The 24666-nt window shown below is 50.8% G+C and overlaps 1 protein-coding gene across 1 annotated transcript in view; it reads left to right on the plus strand.

Annotated features, from left to right (window-relative positions):
• Positions 1–1170: 1170 nt before the first annotated feature.
• Positions 1171–24666, plus strand: part of SEPTIN9 (septin 9) — a 148886-nt gene continuing 125390 nt past the window's right edge. The window contains exon 1 of the mRNA XM_055575240.1: positions 1171–1279. Coding sequence (XP_055431215.1) covers positions 1255–1279 — 25 coding nt within the window. The 5' untranslated portion in view covers positions 1171–1254. The remainder of the gene's footprint in view (positions 1280–24666) is intronic.

A 24666-nucleotide genomic window follows, 5' to 3' on the forward strand; every position in this document is an offset into this window, starting at 1 on the left:
CTTTAGGCAGAGTCAGGCAGGCAAACAGAGCCTGTTTCTGTGTTCCTTGAGCCGAGGGCTGCTAGTTTGAACCCTTGAAGTGAATGAAACTTAAAGAGCAGAGGAGATGCCACCAGCCCCAGCGCCCCCACCCCACCAACCCCCAGCCCTCACTCTGACCGCGTGCTGCCCTTCCCCCCACTGCCCCTGAGTTGCCAGGTGAGCAGCCCCCCGAGAGGAGACCCGAGCAACAGCTGAGCCCCCAGCCAGGCCAGGCCCCTGTCCCCTCCTCCCAGAGAGGCGCTGAGTCTGGGGAATCTGTGGTGAGGAACTGCGCGCCCTCCCAGGGGACGGCTGGAGACTCACTGACTCACGAGCGAGGGGTAGGAATCTTCCAGGAAGTCTCCTTCCCGCGCTCCCCTCTCCGCCGGGGCGGGCCGGCCAGCTCCTCTGTCGCCTCCTCTGTCCCAGCAAGCTGACAGGACACCCGGGCATCTGCAGGGGGGCACTTCTCCGGCTCATCCCTGGCAGGTGTTCCTGAACCTTCCCCGTGGCAGCCGGCCTGGGACGCGACCACCCCTCCTTCCGGCCAGGCCGGGGTGGGGGCGCAGGGCCGGCGGAGGTGGAGGGGAGCCCAGGCGGGCAGGCAGGCAGGAACCAGGCTTTGCAAAGGCTCAAACCAGAGGAAATCGCAGCATCGCGGGCCGGGGGGCGGAATGAAAGACTCTGCGAGTCGCCAGGAATTTGACTCTGTGAGCTGGTTTCCAAGAGGCTAAGTTAAGCTTCTCCAAGTGGATATTAAAAAGGAGCAGCCAGACGAGAAGCCCCGGGCGGAGGGGCTGGAGGGGGTGGAGAGAAGGCGCCGGAAGCCACTCGCCGCCGCACCTCGGGGAGCCACCGCACAAAGCCCCCCCCGGCCGGTCCTCGGCCGCAGGACCCCGGGGACCGCGGGAGCCTTTCAAGGCCCACGTCCGGCCCGCGCTCCCGCCTCTTCTTTTTATTTCTCTCCTTCGCTCCCTTTCCCCTCCCGGTTCCAAGAGACAATGCTACTTCAGTTTGGAGCACAAACATATGATCAGCACATGGAAATGTGGTAATTTGGAGGCATTCGTGATTGCAACAGATTGAAGAAATTAGACCAGACAAAGAGTGTTTTTGGAGGAGGAGGAGGAGGAGGAGGAGGCAGAAAGAGGGAGGGCGACGGGGTGAGAAAGGGGAGGACGTCTCTGGAAAGGGGGACGCTGGGACTCCCGCCTGCTGCTAAATATATCCGTAATGATGGAGAGAGACCGGATCACAGGTAGGCAAGGGGCCCTCCTCCCTGCCCCGTGCTGCCCCTTCCCCTTAACTCGAAACTTTCTTTATGCTTCGGGACATAAGCACCCAGGGGTCACCTCGGCTCATTTTTCCGGGCATATTTCTTTTCCTCTCTACTGTTCTGAGGTCCTGGGACATAATGTTCCATAATGTTCCAAAAGCGGAGCTTCGCTAAGTCTGGCTTTTATTTAAACTCGCCGCTCCCTTCCCTCACTATTTCTCTTTCATTTCCCAACGTGCCACTTTTGCATCTGAAGGCGGTTGTGAATGCTGAGACAGTGGGCGCTGAAGTCCAGGAAACAGTCTGGTGGGGGGGGACCCAATTCTGGCGCTGGGGTCCGGTCCGGCGGCACCGGGGCGCCGCTTTGGTTTGTCTGTCCACCGTGTGGTTTGTTTGTCCGCTGCTCGCCAAAGTCTTCAAGGCCGCCTTGGTCTCCTCCCTGAAATAGCATTTTGGTGCCTTCCTGGGAGTTGATTACAGGGCTGGGAGCTCCCAGTGCCCAGACAAGATGTGCCGATGCGTGTGTGTGTGTGTGTATGCACACACACAGTGGACAGAACTCCTCCTATTCTGCCGGAAGCTTGGGGGAGTTGACCAAGGTGACCCCCACTTGCGGGGTTGGCGTCATCCGGGTCCTGTCCTCACCTGGGCACAGAGAACAGGGAGGAGGGTAGCGATGAGCATCCCTGTCTGGATGGGACGTTTCAGGACAGAGAGAACAGATCTGTGGGCTCTGTTCAGATTCAGGGGTAGAATCACTGATTAGAACATCTGAATGTCACGGCGGGGCAAGGCGTGAGGGCAGATGCCTGGTCCTTGGGTTGGAGAGGGCTTCCAGGTCCCTGGATTGGTATCCACACCGCACACAGCATGCGTTTTGAGTTACGTTTGGAGTTAAGGTAGCCCCGCACCGAGTGGGCTCAGCCCCATCAGGACTGGGCAAGAACCGACAAGCGGAGAGAAAAGAGGCTGCCCCTCCTAAGTCACCCCGGTTAGAAGCCCCCTGTTTCCCAGGTGGATCTCCTGAGATCCTTCTCCCAGGCGTGTGTCCTGGGTCAGCATCTGATGTCATCAGGAGTAGTTCCCATTCATTCCCCAGCCTGCTGCTTGCGTCGCACCCCTTGAGCCAGGTGCTGGGGTACACGGTGCAGGCTGAGACATCTTGGGCATCAGCGTCCAGGCTTCAGGTGCTCTGACCTGGCCCCTGGGTGTCTTCACAGGTGTCATCAGGCTGGTCTGTGGTTGGTCACTGCATGTGTTGTGGGGGGGATGGTGGACTCCCCAAGAAGCCATAGGGGAGGAAGGCACGTCTCCATGGCTCCTCTGAAGGTGGCCCCTTGCCTGCTGCTCCAGGGGCTGATCAGATCCCAGTGTGGTGTCAGGGCGGATGGGGCACCCACAGGCAGGGGAGCTGCTGATGGGCGGTGGGTGTACGTGCATATCCATGCCACTGGGCCCGCACCAATGGGCACCACGACCAACCACGGGAGCTGGGGCGGCCCCAGAGACCGCCAGAAAGCACGACTGGTGAAACCGCACCTCACGTGTGTTTGAGCTCAGTGACGTGGGCTGGCCGGGGTGGACGGGGCGGGAGCTGGGTTCCCTGCTCTCAGCCTCGGCCGGGGCTGCCGGGTGCAGGACTTGGGAAGATGATCACTCTGCTGGCCTGGTGGTCAAGGGCCTCCCACCCAGCCTTCAGTTTCACGGATGACCAAGCCAAGGCCCAGCTGGGTGACAGACAGGCGACCAGAGAGCCAGAGCACAAGGGCTGGGAAGGGGTCTCTGGGGAGTCAGAAGTGGTGGCAACGTCCTGGAACCTCCCAGGCTGAGCAAACTCCAGGAGCTTTTTCAGGAACTGAATAAACAGTCAGCTCTGTGCCTTTATAGCCTCGCCGAGCACCACGCCCTCGTGATGAGAAGTGGAGCGGGTGCCTTCCCCCGGGCTACGCCTGAGGAAAAGTTGGGATTTCCTATGAAATCCTCATTTAAATGCATTTTCATCCAAAGATACTTATTTCTTTCAAAGCTTGGGTTAGAAACCTGGTTCCAGAAAATGCAGGTCCTCAAGCTGTCCCTCCACGTTCCTCAAACCTGGTCGAACCTTGACCTTGGTCTTTAATTGTAACTCAGAGTTTCAGCGGCCCCTGGGGAAGCTATCTCTACCCTGTTCCTGCTGGGACCTCGAGCAAGTTGCTCTGCGGCCCTAGGCTCCATTTCCTAATCTGTAAAGTGGGGGAGACGGAGCAGCAGGGCCCCCCAGGCCTTGCCCCCCCCCCGCCACCAGTGGGCTCTGAGCTGATTCTGGGGGTCCCTGTCTCCTGCGGGGCTGCCGCTCACAGTCCCTGCCCCTCTGGGACCCCATTAGGCAGTTGAGGTAGCTGCCTCCCTCCCCAGCGGGCACACCGAGTAGGGGTGAGGCTGGAGTCATGGTGCCCAGCGTGTGTGGATGGTGGCCTGTCTGGCCAGACGCCCCACCCGCCAATTTCCAGAATCGGCTGTTCCTGCTCATGGCCCGCTGGGCTGGCATTTAAGGAGGGTCTGGCTGGCTCTTGGCCACTGCCCAGCAGCTGTCCAGGAGGGGTTGGTGGGGAAGGGGCTTGGGACAGTTGGGGGCTATCTCAGGAGACCTCAGGTGTCCCTGCTCCATCTCCCGGGAGCACCAACTCCTGCCTGGTTTGGGCCCCGGGTCCTCTGCGGCAGCCACGCCGCCTCCAGCTCCCTTGAGGCTGAGGCTGTGCCCTGGGAAGATGCCGGAGGGCTTGTCAGCAGGCCGGGATGAGTCACCGAGCAGTGACTGGCCGCTGAGACACCGGCCGCTCCTTCCAGCCAAGGGTCGGCATTTTTTTCCTTGTTCTGGACTGGCTTTGTGGCTTTTACAAATCAAGCAGTTTTATCTCGTTCCAAGGGCTTGTGTTTCAGCAGGGAGAATCTCCAGGAAGGGAACTTTCCACTGGGGCGGGGTGAGGGTGGGGGGGCAGTGACTTAGCTCAGCTGGGCCTCGGGGAGGCTGGGAATGGCCGCGTGGTGAGCTGTCGGCCGAGAATGTAGATGTTTCTCTGCTTGGTCATGGAGGCTGGTCTGGGGGGTGGGGAGGGCCAGGTCACGTTGTCATTGGATGTCTGTCCCAGGCTCACCAGGGAGGAGAGAGCTGGTTCTCTGACTTGCTCAGGGGGTCCTGTGTCGTGGCCGTGGGGCGGGCTGGGGGCTGGACAGCCCCCCATCATGGGAAGCATGCTTTGGGCCTCACTCTGATGGCCCCTCTTCACTCTGGGTCCCTGGGCAGTTCATACCCTTGACTCGCTGTGGTCATCAGTGTCCTGGACCCGCGTTGCCAGAGCTTGATTTTCCTGTCTCCAGGATGAGAAGCTTGGCCCGAGGCCCACCTGGTCCTCTTCCTCTTGCAGCTCTGATTGACCCGGGCCTTGGTTTCCTAGGGCTTCCCTGATAGCTCAGTTGGTAAAGAATCCACCTGCAATGCAGGATACCCCAGTTCAATTCCTAGATCGGAAAGATCTGCTGGAGAAGGGATAAGCTACCCACTCCAGTATTCTTGGGCTTCACTGGTGGCTCAGCTGGTAAAGAATCTGCCTGCAATGCGGGAGACCTGGGTTCAATCCCTGGGTTGGGAAGATGCCCCGGAGAAGGGAAAGGCTACCCATTCCAATATCCAGTAGCGGTATCCAGTACCACTTAGGTTCCTAGGGCTGATGTAACCACGTACCACTGTCTGGGGAGCTTACAGCAACAGCAATGGATCCTCTCCCAGCCCTGGAGGCCGGAAGTCTGAAGTCGATGTGTTGGAGGGTTGGCTCCTTCAGGATGCCCTGCGACAGCATCCTCTCCGTGAGTCTCCTGGCCTCTGGCGGTGGATGGTGCACCTTGGCATCCTTGGCTGCTGGATGCTCACTCCAGTCTTTGCCTCTGTTGTCACAGGACCTTCTTCTGTGTCTCAGGTCTCCCTCTGCTTCTCTCTTATAGGGACACTCATTCCTGGATTTAGGGCCCACTCCAGTAATCCACTGGGACTTCCAGTGGTTTCCAGATGGCTCAGTGGTAAAGAATCTGGCTGCCAGTGCAGGAGATGAAAGAGATGCGGGGTTGATCCCTGGGAAAAGGTCATTTCCTTTCTGGAGGAGGAAATGACAACCCATTCCAGCGTTCTTGCTGGGAAATCCCGTGAGCAGAGGAGCCTGGCGGACTATACTCCATGGGGTCGCAAAGAGTCTGACAGGACTGAGGCACTGAGCACACATATAACCCAGCATGACCAAAACTCCAGATCCTTATCCTAATGACATTAGCAAGACCCTTTTCTCCAAATAGGACCATGTCCACAGATTCCAGGTGAACATGAGTTTTGAGGAGGCCGCCATTCAACCCACTCCAGTTCTCATGAGTCCTCGATGCACAGGATAATTCCATATCCTAAGATGCCTCGAAGTCCCCGAGTCTGGCTGCAAGCCTTTGCCATTGGGTCCCCTACTCCTGGTATGGTGTGGGAAGCCCAGCCCCATGAGAATTCCAGAAGCCTGCCTGCCCCGCTTCCAGGCATCTTCCTGCTGGGAGCTGCTTGTGTCCCCTGCCAGTGGGGTGAGGCCTGGGACAGGCTCTGGGGACAGAAGGGACCTAGGACAGAGTGGATACCTGGGTCAGCCTGCCTGATAAGGTCACCTTCGCCTGGTGCTTTGTAATTTTTTGTATTTGTGCCCCAAATAGGTCTGTCCAAAACCCTTCCTGATTAGAGGATTTATTTCAATGTAAAGTCCTACTAAGGAATGGCATGACCATCACATTGTTATACAATAAAGAACCGCCTTCAATAACAGTATAGCATGAGATTGGGACTGACCCCTTGTGTGTTCTCTGTAAGGACCTCGGGTGCCCAGGGCTCTGGACTCATTTAAAACAAATTGTGGTAAAATATACATAACATAAAATGTACCTTTTTAAAAAAGATTTATTATAGTTGGTTTACAATGTTGTATTAGTTTCTGGTGTACAGCAAGGTGAATCAGTTATACACATAATCTACTCTTTTTTAGATTCTTTTCCCAAGTAGGTCATTACAGAGTAATTTTTAAAATAATATTTATTTTAGTTAACTTGGCTGCTCTAAGTCTTAGTTGCAGCATGTGGGATCTTTTGTCTTCATTGCGACATGCGGGATTTTTCGTTACATCGTGTGGAATCTAGCTCCCTGACCATAGATTGAACCTGGGCCCCTGCATTGGAAGCATGGAGCCTTAGCCACTGGACCACCAGGGAAATCCCATTACAGAGTATCGAGTAGAGGTCTGGGTGCTAAGTTCCCGGTCCTTATTAGTTATCTATTACATGTATATGTGTATACTCAACCCAATCTCCCAGTTTATACGTCCCCACCTTTATTCCCCAGTAACCATAGTTTGTTTTCTACATCTGTGACTCTACTTATGTTTTGTACGTAAGTGCATTTGCACCCTTTTTTAGGACTTCCCTGGTGGCTCAGCATCTGGTGGCAAAGAATCTGCTTGCCAATGCAGGAGATGCGAGTTTGACCCTTGGGTTGGGAAGATGCCCTGGAAGAGGAAATGACAACCCACTCCAGTATTCTTGCCTGGGGAATGCCATGGACAGAGGAGCCTGGCAGGCTACAGTCCATGGGGTCACGAAGAGTCAGACATGATTTAGTGACTAAACAACAACCCTTTTTAAAGATTGCACATGTAAGAGATTTCGTATGATATGAAGTGTGCCTTTTCAGTGATTTTTAGGTGTATAATTCAGGGGCATTAAGTGCTCTCGCATAGTTGTGCAATCGTCCATCTCCAGAGCTTTTTCCATCTTCTCAAAGTGAAGTGAAAGTGAAAGTTGCTCAGTCGTGTCCGACTGTTTGCAACCCCACGAACTATACAGTCCATGGAATTCTCCAGGCCAAAATACTGGAGTGGGTAGCCATTCCCTTCTGCAGGGGATCTTCCCGACCCAGGAATTGAACCGGGGTTTCCTGCATTGCAGGTGGATTCTTTACCAACTGAGCTATCAGGGAAGCCCCTATCTTCTCAAAGTGAAGCCCTGTTAAACACTACTTCCTCATTCCCCCGTCCTCCCTGACCCTGCCCAACACCCTTCTGCTTTCTGTCTATGTGAATTTGACTATTTCAGGTTCCTTATGTAAATGGAGTCATTCAGTATTTGTCTTTTTGTGACTGACTTATTTCATTTAATAATTTCAAAGTTCCTGTATGTTGTAGCCGGTGTCAGAGTCCCCTCCTGTTTAAGGCAGAATAGTATTCCATTGTAGACTGTATTTTGTTTATCCATGGTCTATCAGGAATCACCTTTTGGCTCTTATGAAAAGTGCTGCCATAAATCTGGGTGTGTAGGTATTTGCTTAAGTCCTTGCTTTCAGATTTTTCTGGGTACACTCCCAGAAGGAGAATTACTGGATTGCATGGAGAAAGTGAAAGTGTTAGTCGCTCAGTCATGTCTTTGCATTTCCATGGACTGCGGTGCACAAGGCTCCTCTGTCCATGGGATTCTCCAGGTGTGAATACTGGAGTGGGTTGCCATGCCTTCCTCCAGGGGATCTTCCCAACCCAGGGAGCAAACCCAGGTCTTCTGCATTACAGGTGGATTCTTTACTATCTGAGCCACCAATCACATGGTAATTCTATGTTTAATTTTGGGAGGAACTGCCATACTGCTTTTTACCACAGCTGTACCATTCTGCATTCCCACAGACAGGGTACATGGGTTCCAGGGTCTCCACATTCTCCCCAGCACATGTTATTTTCTGTTATGTTTCTAAACAACAGCCAGTCTATTAAGTGGGAGGGGTGCCTCATTGCAGTTTTGATTTGCCTTTCTCTAATGATTAGTGATGTGGAGCATCTTCCCATGTACCTGTTGGCATCCGTATGTCTTCTTCAGAGAAATGCCTATTGAGGCCCTTTGTCAATTTTTTAATTGGGTGGTTTTTTGTGTGTGTGTGATTGAGTTCTAGAAGTGTTTTTTTTTTTTTTCCCCTGGCCTCACTGTGTGTCATGTGGGATCCCAGTTCCTTCCTCCCCACCAGGGATTGAACCTGAGCCCCCTGCAGTGTAAACCCAGAGTTTTAACCACTGGACCGATAAGAAAGTCCTAGTGTTTTTTTTTTTAATATTCTGGATATGAATTCCTCATCAGACATAAGATTCTGTGTGTTGCCTTTTCATTCTGTTGATCAGCTCCTTTGGAGCTTAAAAAGTTTTACATTTTGTGTGTTTGTTTTTGGCTGCACTGGGTCTTGGCTGCTGCCCACAGGCTCTCTCTGGTTCCGGCCAGCGGGGGCTACTCTCTGTAGTGGTGTGGGGCTTCTCATTGCAGTGACTTCTCCTGTTGTGGATGGAGCATGGGCTTAGCTGTTCCGAGGCGTGGGGAATCTTAGTTTCCAGACCAGGGATGGAACCTGTGTCTCCTGCATTGGCAGGTGGATTCTTAATCACTGGACCACCAGGGAAGTCCCCCCAGATTTTTAATTTTGATGCAGCTCAATTTATTAACTTTTTCCTTTTAATGTCCAGGCTTTTGGTGTCATACTCAATGTCACAAAGCTTTCCCTCTGTGTTTCTCTCTGAGAGTTTTATAGTTTTAGCGCTTGTATTTAGGCCTTTGCTCTATTTTGAGTTCATTTTTGTACATGTTGTGAGGTAAGGCCCCAAGTTCATGTCCTGGGTTCTTGATTCACTACTTTTGTTTTTTTTCCCCTCTCAGACCCAAGTTGACTGCATTGGGTGGCAAGAAGTGGGGGAGATTCTGGGTTGGGTCTGGCCTTGACCATCCCCTCTCAGGCCAGCCAGGGGACCTCCGCTCTGGTGCAGAGCGTGGCTGCACAGGGGCTCTGCCCCACTGTCAGGCGGGCCTCTGTTCTCGGCAGTCTCTCGGCTCAGCTTGCATGTGAGACTGGCTGTGGCTGTGTCTGTTCTGTCCCCATGCTTGGTCTCAGAAGCCTCCTCCAGCCCTGTTCCTCTTTGCTTCTGCCATCCTGGCCTCACGCCTCTGATGACCATCTGCTCAGAGCTGGTCATCCCTTGTCTCCCTTCCCATCTGGGCACAAATCTCTGAATAGAAGCCACCACCTAAAGCGCTTTGCCCAAAGTCCCTCGGACCACAGTCCTGCCTCCACCGCTCTCATGTGGATTCTGCAGTGTGGATCCCGCTCCCCTTGGGCTGGGCGTGGGGTGGGGGTGGGACACAATGGAGAAACTAGGGAGGTTTCCTCTAACCAGTGGCCTTGCTGGAACTCAGGACAGTTAGCAATGCAGGTCTCAGCTCCTGGAGACCCCTCACTGCCTTCGGGCTTGGGACCTGCCTTAGGCCTTCCGATGTGCCCTCCTTTTTTTCTTTCTTTCTTCTCTCTCTTTTTTTAACAAACGAGAAAACTCTGACTTCAGCAAGCTGAATAAACAAAGCAACACACCCCTTGGAAACAGCAAAGAAGCGCCGGCTCTGAAAGTTTACTATGAAAACTTGAAAATGCTTTTGGAGGGCTTCACTGGTGGCTCAGACAGTAAAGAAAATGCTTTGGGGCTGGGCTGTCTGCTGGTGTGAAGAGCCGCCCGGCTCCGGATGGCAGCAACCTGCACCCCAGCACCTGTTCCTCCCCACGGTCCTGGTTCTCTCTCCTACCAGCACGAGTGACCAATCAGTGACCTCTGTCTGTTCATTTCAGGTCATGACCTTTGAGTTCATCTCAGGTCATGACATCTCCAAATTCCTGTTTGCAGGATAACTATTGACAGCAGTCGTCCCAGTTAGCCAGCAAATCTTTCTGGAGGTCCTGCTAGATTCAGGCATCCCCTAGGTACTTGGCCTAAAGTAAGAGGTAAGGGACAGCCAGTCCCTTGCTCCTTTGGGACAGGTCATCTGAAATCGCTGTCAGGCAGCTAACCAATAAACACACCAATTTCTGACTTGAGATGGAAAAGCAAAGAACAGGCTATGTGATGTGATTGTTGCCAGGTGATGTGATTATTGTCGGGTGTGTGTGTGTGTATGTGTGTATTTATGTGTATTAACGGACACCTTCCTTGAGAGGGTGACACTGAGCTGAAATATACATGTCCGGAAGGACCTGACCAGGCCAGGATCCTGAGGAAGGACATTCAAGCAAAGGAAATAGCAGATGCAAAGGCCCTGAGGTCAGAACATCGTGGAGGTGCCAGTGGCTGGGCTGTGTTTTTGGAAGAGACAGGCAAGTCTGAGTCCAGCAAAACGGACTCAGGTCAGGCCCGGCCTCGGAGGCCCTGGTGATGGTGTGTTTTTTTTCTGTGGTGTGATTGGTGCCACGTGGAGGAAGCGACAGGACCCGAGTGCCCTGTGCCTGCCAGGCAGGGAGGAGAAGCCGGGGAGCTCCGAGGGGTGGCCGTGACCGTCGCTCTAGCAGTTGCAGAGGGGGGCCTCTGATTGCTGGGTGGACCCTGGTGGTTGGAGAGGCCACTGGACGCGCTGACGTGGTAGCCAGCCCTGCCCCGCCCTGCCCCGCCACTGCCTGTCTTTAGGATGGAGTGCTTTCGGTCTCTGAGCGCAGAGGCTGTGGTTTGCTGGATGCTTGGCTGGGGGGCAGGGGTGGCCTGAGGCCTGGGTTCTGAGCCTCTGTGCCTGCCCATGCCCCCCGTGTGGGGTGGTGGCCCTGTGTGCCCCGAGTGTCTGAGGACACCATCCCGTCTCACCGGCCCCCTTGAACCTCTGAGCTTTCTCCCAGCTCTGGGCTCCTAACTCCAGGGGAGGCACAGGAATACAGAATGTTCTCCACTGGCCCTCAGAGCTGGGGTGAGTCAGAGCCTCCTTCTGTGATGGAGCAGTAGCCAAGGCCCCGGGGATCTGGCTTGGTCCCTGGGGGAGGAGGGCAGGATAGCAGAGGTGGCCTGGCAGGTGGAGTTGGGCGGGCACCGAGGAGCCGGTGTGACCTTGGGCTGCGGCCTGGCCCCCTCCTACTCTGTCCCAGCCACTGGTCCTGCCGGGAACCCCTCGTGTCACCTCCCTTCACCGCCTCTGCATCCCTTCTCTCCCCTCTGAGGCTGACCCTCTTCTCTGGTCCAGAGTGGGTCTCCCAGCTACTCTCCCAGCCCCCTGCTTCTTCTCCTTCAGACCCTCCACCGCTCCCCCAGGGTCCACTGTGTCCCCTCTGTGTCCCGTGTCACCCAGAGAGGCAGGTGCTGGGAACCTGGGGTTGCTGGCACTGTGTATGCACCGAGCACCTTCCTCTCCTGCTCCGGGCGCCCCTCGAGCCAGCACAGAGCTCCTCCGCACAGAGCTGGCTGCGTCCTGCACCCAGAGCTAGTGTGGCAGGAAGGAGCCACCCGGGGAGCCCAGGCACCCAGCCTGCTCTGCTGGCCACGGCCCCCAGGGCTTGTGTGTCAGGGAGGAGGTGGTTCCGGGGAGGTGTGACCGTGATGCGGCTCATGGGTCAGGGCACCAACCCCCGCTCCTGCTGGTGTGGCCTGAGTTGCTGCTCCCCCAGCTTCTGTTTCCTGGGCATCTTGGAGTTGACCTTCCTGCAGCCTGTCCTGGGTTTTCCCTCTGTCCTTTCCTGACACTGTTGCTGCTTACTTGGAGAGAGCCAGGTGGGGACAAAGGAGATCAAAGAGCCCCTCTGATAGGATACCCTGCTCCCCTCGAGAGCTAGCAAGACTCCTGACCACCCCCAGGCACCTATGGGGGTGGCATGGTGTGACCATCGAGCACAGGGCTCAGTGCACGACCTGTGGCCTCCCTTCCCGTGGCTTTGCTCAGGCTCATGTCTCTCTCTGGTCCTCTTGCCCCTGATGCACCTCAGTCTGGACTTTGCCCGCCTCCCATCCACCCAGCCCGGCCCTAGCTGGCTTGTCCCTCCACCGGGCTCAGGTGCCTTCTCCAGGTGGCTTATTCCATCCAAGGATGCAGGGCACTCAGGCATGTCCACCGTGGGAGATGTCAATGTATTGTTATATGATAATAACTAAAGAACTACATCTTTAAAAATAGTGTTCGTTGCTCAGTCGTGTCCTGCTCCTTGCAACCCCATGGACTGTAGCCTGCCAGGCTCCTCTGTGCATGGGATTCTCCAGGCAAGAAAACTGGAGTGGGTTGCCATGCCCTTCTCCAGGGGATCTTCCCAATCCAGGGATCGAACACGCATCTCTTGCATCTCCTGCATTGGCAGAGTCTTAGCCACTGGACCACCAGGGAAGTCCCAAGAACTATATCTTTAGAATGACTGTTTTCAGTGTTTTTCCAACGTCAACGGTCTTTAGAGTGTCCTAATCCTGAGCCTGGTGGGTTACAGTCCACGGGGTCCCAAAGAGTCAGCAGGACCGAGTACGCATGCACGTATCTTTGACTTAATGGGGCTGCAGTGTGTTATTGTGCAAAAAGCATAAGGTCTGGCTGAGACGAAGAGTCCTCTCACATTACACCTTACTTGTGTGATCTTTGAAAATGACTCCACTCTCAGTGCCTCGGGTTCTTTTTTGGAAACTGCCTGCAATACAGGAGACCACCTGCAATGGAGGAGACCCAGGCTTGATCCCTGGGTTAGGAGGAACTCCTGGAGAAGGAAATGGCAACCTACTCCAGTTTTCTTCCCTGGGAAATCCTATGAACAGAGGAGCCTTGTGGGCTATAGTCCATGGGGTCACAAGAGTTGGACCCAATGCAGCAACTAAACCACCATCGATCCTGATGTGGCCTGTGTCCAAGGCAGAGGGAAGGGGTTGGGGTTGATAGCAGGCTGGGAACTTGTTCATCACCTTGAGAGGGTGGTCTTGGCCTGTGCCTTTGTGACGTGTGTTTGGGGGGGCATGCCTCCGGGACCTCCCTGTAGCACCCGCCTCCCCCCAGCCTGTAGAGAGCAGCTAGGAGGGGAAGGGGAACGCACACCTCCTCAGGAGCTGTGGACCAAGGGGCCCAGGTTCTGGAGGAATGCATCGTCCATGCATCTCACCCCCAGATTTACCGCAGTGAGGGCCTGGCCAAGCCCTGGGAGGAAGCGAGGGGACCGCTGTGAAGCCAGCCCCAAAAAGGGGCAGGAATTCAGGTGCAGGCAGCCTTTCCTCCAGGAGGTGGCGATGCAGGCTCTCAAGAGCCCAGCTCCTGCTGGGTTTTCATTTTCATGAAATTAGTGGGAAAAGGCTGCCCTAGTGGGGCTTCCCAGGTGGCGCTAGTGCCAAGGTAGGAGACCTAAGAGATGCGGGTTCCATCCCTGGGTCGGGAAGATCCCTTGGAGGAGGGCATGGCAACCCACTCCAGAATTCTTACCTGGAGAATCCCATGGACAGAGGAGCCTGTAGTCCAAGGGGTTGCAGAATCGGACACGACTGAAGCGACTTGACACGTACAGACGCACGCACACTGCCTTGGTGTTATTTCCACTCACTTGGGAAGTACTGTGAGGCTGGCACTTACCCTGGCACCGGGGCTGGAGCACTGCAGATCTTGCAGAAGGTGGTCCTAACCCTCACCAGACAAGGGATGTCTGAGAGCTCAGGGCTTCAGGGAGGAGTCTCCTACTATGTCTTCTTGCTTTTCTATTTTTGGCTGATATATCTCAGTCTCTTTAAAAATTTTCCAACTTTTTACTATGAAAAATTTCAGACACGCAGGAAAGATCAAAGAATTACAGTGCAAACACCTCCACACCCACCACCTAGATTCCTCAGGGCTCATTTTGCTCCTGGCTTCATCACACACCCATCCCTCCCTCCATCAACAGCCCGTGTGGTTTTTTGGATGCGTTTCAAAATCAGTTGTTGATAACGGTTCACGTGACCCTGCAAAAACTCCAGTTTGCCTCTCACTAATCAGAGTCCCTGTCTGCCGTTGGAAAGATTGAGGGCAGAAAGAAAAGAGGGTGTCAGAGGATGAGATGGCTGGACGGCATCGCTGATGCAATGGACATGAACTTACGCAAACTTCAGGAGATGGTGAGAGACAGGGAGGCCTGGCGTGCTGCATTCCATGGGGTCGCAAAGAGATAGGACTGGGCGACTGAACAATAATAACAACAACAGCAACCAGAGTCCAGTATTTGTTTGTGGTTCCTTTTCTTTCTTTGAGGTAAAACTGATGTACCATGAAATGCACAGGTCATAACAGCACTCTGTATCCCAGCTCCTATCAGCACATAGAGCATCACCATCACCCCTGCATGAATCCCTCTCCTGGCTAATTTCTGCCTCCACCTCCCTAACTTCTGATTTTTTTTTTCCCACGGTAGATTAATTTTGCCAGTTTGCATATGTATGTGTTTTTCAGGCACACCCATGTTGCTGCAGGTAACACTAGTTGTTCTAGGATTGCTGCGTGGTGTTCATTGTGTGAACATTTAGCCGTTCTGTTCATGGGCCCCTTGCCGTTTCCATTTTGGAGGGCTCACGAATAAAGATGCTTGGGTAGGTTTCTTGTGGACATACGCTTCCATGTCTCTTGTGTAAATACCAGGGAGTAGAATTGTGCTGGGCTGGAGGAGAGGAATGTGGTTAGATTTATAAGAAACTGCCACATTCTGTACCCCAAGCGGCTGCTGTGTTTTCACACGCCCACCAGCACCGTTTGAGCATTCCGGAGGCTCCACATCCTTGCCGGCGTTCGTTGCTCTCTGGTTCACAGTGTAGTCCTTCTGGTGGGTGTGTGGTGGTATCTCATTCTGGCTTCAATTTGCATTTGTCTGATGACTCAGGCTGTGGCGCACATTTCCATGTGCTTATTGGCTTTTCGTATATTTTCCTCTGTGAAACGTCTTTTCAAATCTGTTGCCCATTTTAAAATTGGGTTATTACATTCTTTCTGGATACTGGTCTTTTGTTAGATACATGAGTTGCAAATATTTTTTTTTCTCACTCCATGGCTTGCCTACTCCTTTGTTCTTAAAAAATATTTATTTAATTGGCTACACAGGAGTCTTACTTGTGGCGTGCAGGAGCTTTTGTTGCAGCGTGTGGAATCTAGTCCTTGACCAGGGATTTGGACCCTGGTCCCCTGTATTGGGAGCACGGAGTCTTTAGCCACTTGACCACCGGGAAAGTCCCTACTCATTTGTTTATGATATAACTTTTGGTGAGCTGCTGCTGCTACTGCTGCTAAGTCGCTTCAGTCGTGTCCGACTCTGTGCGACCCCATAGACGGCAGCCCACCAGGCTTCCCCGTCCCTGGGATTCTCCAGGCAAGAACACTGGAGTGGGTTGCCATTTCCTCCTCCAATGCATGAAAGTGAAAAGGGAAAGTGAAGTCGCTCAGTCGTGTCCGACTGTAGTGAGCCTATGGACTGCAGCCTACCAGGCTCCTCCGTCCATGGGATTTCCTAGGCAAAAGTACTGGAGTGGGGTGCCATTCCAGACGTTTTTAATTTTAATTTTGCTGAAGTTTAATTTCAGTTCAGTTCAGTTCAGTTGCTCAGTCATGTCCGACTCTTTGTGACCCCATGGAATGCAGCATGCCAGACTTCCCTGTCCAGCACTAACTCCCAGAGATTGCTCAAACTCATGTCCATCGAGTCGGTGATGCCATCCAACCATCTCATCCTCTGTCGTCCCCTTCTCCTCCTGCCTCAATCTTTCCCAGCATCAGGGTCTTTTCCAGTGAGTCAGTTCTTCACATCAGGTGGCCAAAGTACTGGAGTTTCAACTTTAACATCAGTCCTTCCAATGAATATTCAGGACTGATTTCCTTGAGGATTGACTGGTTTGATCTCTTGCTGTCCAAGGGACTCTCAAGAGTCTTCTCCAACACCACAGTTCAAAAGCATCAATTCTTCAGCACTTAGCTTTCTTTATAGCTCAAATCTCACATCCGTACATGACTACTGGAAAAACCAAAGCTTTGACTAGACAGACCTCTGTTGGCAAAGTAATGGCTCTGCTTTTAAATACGCTATCTAGCTTGGTCATAGTTTTTCTTCCCAGGAGCAAGGGTCTTTTAATTTCATGGCTGCAGTCACCATCTGCAGTGATTTTGGAGCCCCCAAAAATAAAGTCTCTCACTGTTTCCATTGTTTCCCCATCTATTTGCCATGAAGTGATGGGACTAGATGCCATGATCTTAGTTTTCTGAATGTTGAGTTTTAAGCCAACTTTTTTACTCTCCTCTTTCACTTTCATCAAGAGGCTCTTTAGTTCCTCTTCACTTTCTGCCATAAGGGTGGTGTCATCTGCATATCTGAGGTTATTGATATTTCTCCTGACAATCTTGATTCCAGCTTGTACTTCTTCCAGCCCAGTGTTTCTCATGATGTACTCTGCATATAATTTAAATAAGCAGGGTGACAATATACAGCCTTGACGTACTCCTTTTCCTATTTGGAACCAGTCTGTTGCTACATGTCCGGATCTAACTGTTGCTTCTTGACCTGCATTCAGATTTCTCAGGAGGCAGATCAGGTGGTCTGGTATTCCCATCTCTTTAAGAATTTCCCACATTTTGTTGTGATCCACACAGTCAAAGGCTTTGGCATAGTCAGTAAAACAGAAGTAGATGTTTTTTCTGGAACTCTCTTGCTTTTTCTGTAATCCAACGGATGTTGACAATTTGATCTCTGGTTCCTCTGCCTTTTCTAAATCCAGCTTGAACATCTGGAAGTTCACGGTTCATGCACTGTTGAAGCCTGGCTTGGAGGATTTTGAGCATTGCTTTGCTAGCATGTGCAATGAGTGCAATTGTGGGGTAGTTTGAACATTCTTTGGCATTGCCCTTCTTTGGGATTGGAATGAAAACTGACCTTTTCCGGTCCTGTGGCCACTGCTAGATTTAATTTAACAGAGTTACTTCTCTGTGGTTACCACTCCATGTTCTTTCTAAGAAAGCTTTGCTGACCCCCAAGTGGTGAAGGTATTTTCAGTGTTTTCTTCTAGAAGCTTTATAGTTAGAACTTTTATGTGGTTCAGCAACCATCTTGAATTAATTTTTCTGTATGGTAAGACACAGGGAGTTAAGGTCCATTTTGTTATCTTTTCTGTGTGGACATTCAGTTGTTCTAGAACCATTTGTTGAAAAGACATTCTTACCCCATTAAATTTCCTGGCACTCTTGCTGAAAATCAATTAATTTTATATATGTGGCTCTATTTCATTTTTCCTGTTTTATTGGTATTTTGTCCTTTTTTTTTTTTTCTTTGCCAGTACTGCACTATCTTGATTAATGTGACTGAAAAATAAGCCTTGAAATAAGATCTCACAATTTATTCAAAACATTGTTTTGGGCCAAGAATACTTGGTTCTTTGAGTTTCCTTATGAATTTTAGAAATAAAGTGTCAGCTTATACAAAACACTGTGCAAATTTCGGCTGAGATTGCATTGAATCTGTAGTTCAACTTAGGGAGAACTGATGTTTTAATAACATTGAGTCTTCTAATTTAAAAAAAATTTTGATTATTTACATCTCCATTTTTAAAGGGCTTTTTATATATATCTCTAATCTCTACAGAATTATGTTGTTCTGTCATTTTCAATGGAAAGTTCTTCATGTCAAAAGTTTAATTTATTCTACCTTCTTTTTCGTGCTATTATAACTTGAATATACATTTTAAATTTCATTTTCTAGCAGCAGTTGTTTGCTGCTAATATATAAAGATTATATAAAGTTCAGTGGATTTTTATATATAAATCTTATATCCTGTGAGCTTATCAAAGTCATTTATTATTCTAATACTTGTTTTATAGATGTTTCATGATTTTCTAAGTAAACAATGATGTTATTAGAAAATAGTCAGTTTTACTTCTTTCTTTCTGATCTTGATGACTTTATTTTTCATGCCTTATTGCAGTAGCTGAAACTGCAAGTACAGTGTTGAATAGAAGTGGTACATGGACATCCTGGCTTTGTGTCGGAACATATCATATTAAATATAGATTTTCCATATATGCTTTTTGTCAGACTGGGGAGATTTCTTTCTATCCCTAATTTTCCAGAGTTTTGAACAAGAATGGGTGTTGACTTTAGTAAATACTTTTCCTGTATCTGTTGAAATGATCCTCCTTTATTCTTATTGAAGATATGTTACAGTGATTGACTTGGTGTTTTTGGCTGCATCCTGCAGTATAAGGGATCCTAGTTCCCCCACCAGAGATGGAATCCACCCCCCTGAAGTGGAAGCATCGGGTCTTAACTGCCAGACAGCCAAGGAAGTCCCACAGTGATTGAGTTTAGAATAGTAAACCAAGTTTGCCTTCCTGGAGTAAGTCTAGGATTCTCAACTGATAAATTAGTTATTTATGTATTGCTGGGTTTGATTTGCTTCGTTTTTTGTTTTTTTTTTAAGGATGTGTGTGTGTGTGTGTGTGTGTGTGTGTGTTTGTAGATTCATGAAGGATACTGAGGTGGTATTTTCTGTTAGTTTGTTTTGGTGATGTTTTGGTTAGGATTATTTTGGCCTCATAAAATGAGTTCAGAGTGTTCCCTCTTCTCTATTTTCTGTAAAAATTTGTATAAGATTGGTGTTGTTTCCTTCCTTAAATGTTTGATAGAGGTCACCAAGGAAGCCATCTTTCACTATAGAGTTCTTTTTGGAAAGTTTTTTTTTTTTTTTAATTACAACATTAATTTAAAAATGTATATTAGGGACTTCCCTGGTGGTCCAGTGGTTAGGACTCCACTGCCGAGGGCCTGTGTTCCATCCCTGGTCAGGGAACTAAGATCCTGCAGGCAACATCGTGAAGCTAAAAAAAGTATTAAATATATTAAATAAAGATTTAATTATATATTAAATATTATTTAAATATGCATTTGATATATAAAGAGAACTATTCAGGTTTTTTACTTCCTCATATAAGTTTTGGTAAGTTTTATTTTGAAGGAATTTGTTTCATGAAAACTATTGAATTTATTCATATAAAGTTGTTCATAGTATTCCTTTATTGTAATTTGTATACCTATAGGATCTTAGGGATAACTCTTCATTCCTAATATTGAAAATTTATGGTCTTCATTTCTTTCTCTCACTCTTATCAGTCCAGCTCTGAGTTTATTGATCTGTAGATCTTTTAAAGAATCAACTTTTGGCTGTATTTTGTTTCTATTTTCCATTTCCTTGATTTCTGCTCTTATCTTCATTACTTCCTTCCTTCTACTTACTTGGTGTATCAGTTGGGGCCCAGGCAGGAAACAGAAACCACACCAGTTAATTTGAACAGCAAAGTGAAAAGTAAAGAATTATTAACTGGTAAAAGGTGGTTAACTATTGCAAGGTTGAAAGAGGACTCTGAAGAACATAGAAACAGCAAAGACAAGAAATAACTACTGTAGAAGAAAATGTAGGGGAAAATGTGATTTCTTGTATTTGATACTGAAAGGCACAGGCAACAAAAGAAAGAATAGGTAAACTGAGCTTCATCAAGATTAAAAACTTCTGTGAATCAAAGATGGTTATCAACCGAATGCAAAGGCAATCCATAGAATGTTTTTTTTTTTTCAAATCATATAGCGGATAAGGATTTCATATCCAGACTATATTAAAAACTTCTACAACTCAATCACACACACACACAAAAAACAACCCAATTAAAAAATTGTCCAAGGGCCTCAATAGACGCTTATCTAACGGAGACAGGCAGATGCCAACAGGCACATGGGAAGATGCTCAAAATCTCTAATCATGAAAGTGAAAGAAAGAAAGTGAAGTCGCTCAGTCGTGTCTGACTCTTTGCAACACCATGGACTGTAGCCTACCAGGCTCCTCCATCCATGGGATTTTCCAGGCAAGAATACTGGAGTGGGTTGCCATTTCCTTCTCCAGGAGATCTTTCCAACCCAGGGATTGAACCCAGGTCTACCCGCATTATAGGCAGATGCTTTACTGTCTGAGCCACCAGGGAAGTCTTATCATAAGGGTAACGCAAATCAATTCTGCAATGAGATACCACCTCACATTCATTAGAAAGGCCATTATAATAAAACAAAAAAACAGAAAATAACACATATTGGGAAGGATGAGAGGAAATAGGAACCCATGGGCGCTGCTGATGGGAATGTCAAGTGGTGCAGCTTCGAGGGAAAACAGTTTGGGAGTTCCTCAGAAAACTAAACAAAGAATGACCCCTGTGCTTCGTGCTTATTCACTCAGTCGTGCCCGACTCTTTGCGACCCTTTGGACTGCAGTCCTACAAGCTCCTCTGTCCATGGGATTTTTGAGGCAAAAATACTGGAGTGGGTTGCCCTTTTCCTCCTCCGGGGATCTTCCCAACACAGGGATTGAACCCACAGTCTCCTGTGTCTCCTGCATTGCAGGCAAGTTCTTTACCCGCTGAGCCATAGAATGACCACGCGCATGTGCAGTTGCTTCAGTCATGCCCGACTCCTTGTGACCTCGTGGGTAGTCCTGTAGCCCGCCAGGCTCCTCTGTTCATGGGATTCTCCAGACAAGAACACTGGAGTGGGTTGCCATTTGCTTCTCCAGGGGATCTTCCTGACCCAGGGATTGAACCCACGTCCGTTGCATCTCCCGCACTGGCAGACAGATTCTTTACCAGTGCGCCGCCTGGGAAGCCGGAGCTGGTCTGTAGCAGCAGCTTATTGGGTGGCTGAGAAACTTCCGGAGGGTGTGAGCAGGTTGGATGGAGCTGGTGCAGAGGACGTGCATTCCAGTGTCCTAGTGTTGGCTGGGGGGCTGGGGGGCTGGGGGGCGGGGCTAGAGCTGGTCCACGGGAAGGGGCCTGCTGGCTGCTGACTTAGTACAGCCGTGCCAGAGGGGGGCCAAGGCCCAGGCGACCAGGAAGAGCAGCCCATTCTGCTCTGCAGAAGGACGCCTCTCCCTGCCTCCGCTCCCCACCCGCCCTGTACCTCCGCACCGTGTGTGTGTGCACGTGCCCGCAGAGGAAATGGTTCACACCCAAGTGCAAAGGTGGGGGTTGGAGCATGCAGCTGAGGGATTAAAGGAGCCCGGAGGAGGAAATGAGATGGGGGTGAGACTAGGAGCGCAGCGGACACTGGTAGAAATGCCTTCCACGCCTGACAGGGGCTGATGGATGGACGGCGGAGACACTCAAGGCAGACCGTCCCCTGCACGTCCTGTGGCACTGATCGAATAGGCACGAAGAACAATGGTCATGCTCCATTTGATTTTCTGCTTTCAATTTTCTGAGGCACCCCCAAACTGTTTTCGGTCGAAGTGGCACCATTTGACATTCCCACCAGCAGCGCCCACGAGTTCCAATTTCTCCACATCCTCTGCAACTCGTATTATTTTCTATTTTATCCAGTCTTGTTTCCCAAGCCCAGAGATCCTTCCAGGTGAAGGAAAGTAAGACCTTCCCTCTGGGCTGTGTGCGTGTGTGTGCGCGCGCGCGCATGCGCACAGTCTCATTTCCCATTTTTCTATCTTCCTGACACCAGAAAGAATTTCCATGAGCTTCTCCACCCTTCCCCAGGCTGCATGTGGCGGGACACTCTCACACACATACACACACATGCACGCGTGTGCACTCAGACACACACACACATACACACAAAGCACTCTTGTGGGTTATACGTAGGCCTGACAGGAAACTGGACTCTGGGAAACTTCCGGCCCCACCTTTGGCACAAAGTCATGTTTTTTCATTGCTGTTCATTCAGTGGAGGTGGGTGGGAACAGTTCACGTTCAGAAGAGCAGATTTTGCCAGAAGTGTCCAGCGCAGTTGAGGGCCTGTCCTGGCGTTGCATGTCCCAGCTCTGAAGGGCTCAGGAGACCCGCCTGTGCCCCAGGGAATCTCTCGAGGTCGGGAGGGGTCACACTTCAGGTTGGCCCTTGTCCTGGAGTCTTGGGCTAAGGTTATCTGGCCCAGAGCCCCTCAACTTGGCTGATGAAGTCACCTGGGAAACCTGCTAAAATGCAGGTTCTGGGCTGGTTCTGAGACCACAGGATCAGATGGGGTGCAGGAAGGTTACTGGGGCCCCCAGAGTGAGTCAGATTTGGGGGAGCCAGGACGGCGGGGGACCCTGGACAGCAGGTGCTCGAGTGGTGGGGCTGCCCTTACTGAAGATGTGGAAAGATCCACAGATGCTTGCTGACCGGGACTCAGGGTGACCCACCCCTTCATCTTGCCAATGAGACAAGATAACAGATGGAGACTGGCTGCAGTGTTGGAGGAGTGGGGCAGGGAAACACCGTGCCAGCTGGGCCACCCTTGCTTAGGCCCTGGGTTGATACTATGGCTGCCATAACAGTGACCACAGTCCAGGGGGTCTGAAAGCAGAAATCAGCATTGATTCCTCCTGGAGGCTCAAGAATCGTTTCCATACCTCTCCCCAGCTCCTGGTGGCTGTCAGTACTCCTGGACCCAGGACCGCGTCACTGCAGGCCCTCCCTCTGTCCCCACCGGGCTGTGTCCCCGGGGTGTGTCTGGGTCCAATCACCTGCTCCTTTCTTAGAACGAGAGCAGTGACTGGGTGTAGGGCCCCACTCTAAGTCAGGATGCCCTCATCTTGATTATATCTGCATAAACCTCATTTCTGAATGAGGTCATGTTGACAGGTTCTGGGCAGGATGGTTTCAGCATGTTTTGGGGGGGCACAGTTCAATTTGCAGTGGGGTCTGGCTACAGAGGGGCCTCTCCAGGACTCAGTGCTGAAGGAGGCTGTGGATGGACAGTGAGGACCGTAGGAGACCGTTTGAGATGGGTCAGAGAAGGTCAGGGTGATTATCTGGACAGGAAATGCAGAGAGGAGGAGAGCTATGGTCACTGTCTGCAACTATTTGAAGAGCTATCATGTAGAAGAAGCCGAGCGTTTGTTTTCCTTGATATTTATTTATTTGGCTGCACCAGCCTTGGTTGCATCATGTGAGCTCTTACTGCTGGCACAGAGGATCTTGTTCCCTGACCAGGGATTGAATCCCAGGCCCCCTGCATTGGGAGCCTGGAGTGTCAGCCACTAGACCCCCAGGGAAGTCCCGCAGAGGGCTTATTTTGAGTTCCTCTAAAATAGAAAACCAGAACCAGATACTTGGAAGATAACAGAAAGTGGCATTTTTCTCACAGTTTTCACTTTTTAACAGTGGAGTGAGCTCTTTTGCAAAGTAGTGAGTCCCCCACGCTGAGAAGTATTCAATCAGGGACTGTGCGAAGATTGTTCAGGATTGCTGTAGAAGGGACCTCAGGGTCTTGCCAATATTGGGCATCTCTTATTTTAAGAGAACTTGAACTTCAACGTGTAATATTGTTGGAAATATCCGCACACTCTGCTTTGTCTTTAGGGCAGGGCGTCAGGCTGGGCTTGATCCTACCATCTGCCCTTTCTCTTTGGCTGTCTGTTCTGACCAAAAGCTTGCTTCGCCTGGTTCCTAGGGAATCGGAGCCTCAGCCCCATGGCCCACTCACTAGGCTCTGACACCATAATTCAGAGCTGTGTCAGATGGGTTCTGGGTAAGCACGTGCAGAGGGTCCCGTCTATATATGAACACATGCCTGTGCCTTGCACATGTTCATGCACACGCATGCATACATGCACGCACATGCACCCGAGGGCTTGTTAGAGCTGCTTCAAGCAGCTCTAATCATAGAGACAGATCCCTCTAGTCAGAGACCCTCTTGCTCCAGGGTCCCTAGAACAAGGCTCAGCACTCGAGGCTGTGTTGGTTCTAATGGGAGGATTCAAGACCACTAGCTATCAATGCCATGATATGCAAGCTCTGTTGTTAAGCACATGATAACGTGCCTTTGTTTTTTTTGGCATTTTGGCCATGCCTCTCGGCATGCAGGATCTTAGTCCCCCGACCAGGGATTGAACTGGTGTCCCACTCGAACCCGTGTGCTCTGCAGTGGAAGCGTGGAGCCTTAACCAGTGCACCATCAGGGAAGTCCCCCATGTGTCTTATTTTTACTTATTTAGCAAACCTAGAGTGGTGGTTTTGTGCCAGGCCCTGTTTTAAGCCTGTAATAAATATTAATAATTTTTGTGTCATGACAGCTCTTGGAAGGTAGATAGTGTTTTTCCACTTTATAGATGGGGAAACAGAGGCATAGAAGCGTCAGGGACTTACTCCTGTCTCCCTTACCCACACCCTCGCCCTGTTCATACACACTCACGCACTCCTACGCTCTCCCCTTGTTGCTCTTTCTTCTCTGATGTGAAGCAGTGTCCCACCAGCCAGGGCCCCTGTCAGGGAGACCTTTTGGCCCCATCTTGCTTCAGGCACTGAGGGACCTCCTTGTAGCCTGGTCCCTCCAGTGTGGCCCCGCTCCCAGGAAGTAGATTTCTCCAGTGTCCCAGCCCAGCCTGGACCCTCCTTCCCAGCTGGAGGGGAGGGCCGAATGACCCCCTCCTCCCTGGAGGTCACTGGTCAAGTTCAAACCCACCCTCACAAGCCCCTCCTGCCATCGTGGAGCCGGCCACCTGGCCAGCGGGCTTGCTCAGGGATCCAGGCAGCTGTCCGGAGGGGAAAAGGCGCTTGAGGTGTTAATT

Source organism: Bubalus kerabau, chromosome 4 (assembly GCF_029407905.1).
Source record: "Bubalus kerabau isolate K-KA32 ecotype Philippines breed swamp buffalo chromosome 4, PCC_UOA_SB_1v2, whole genome shotgun sequence".
In the NCBI taxonomy this organism is placed as follows: domain Eukaryota; kingdom Metazoa; phylum Chordata; class Mammalia; order Artiodactyla; family Bovidae; genus Bubalus; species Bubalus kerabau.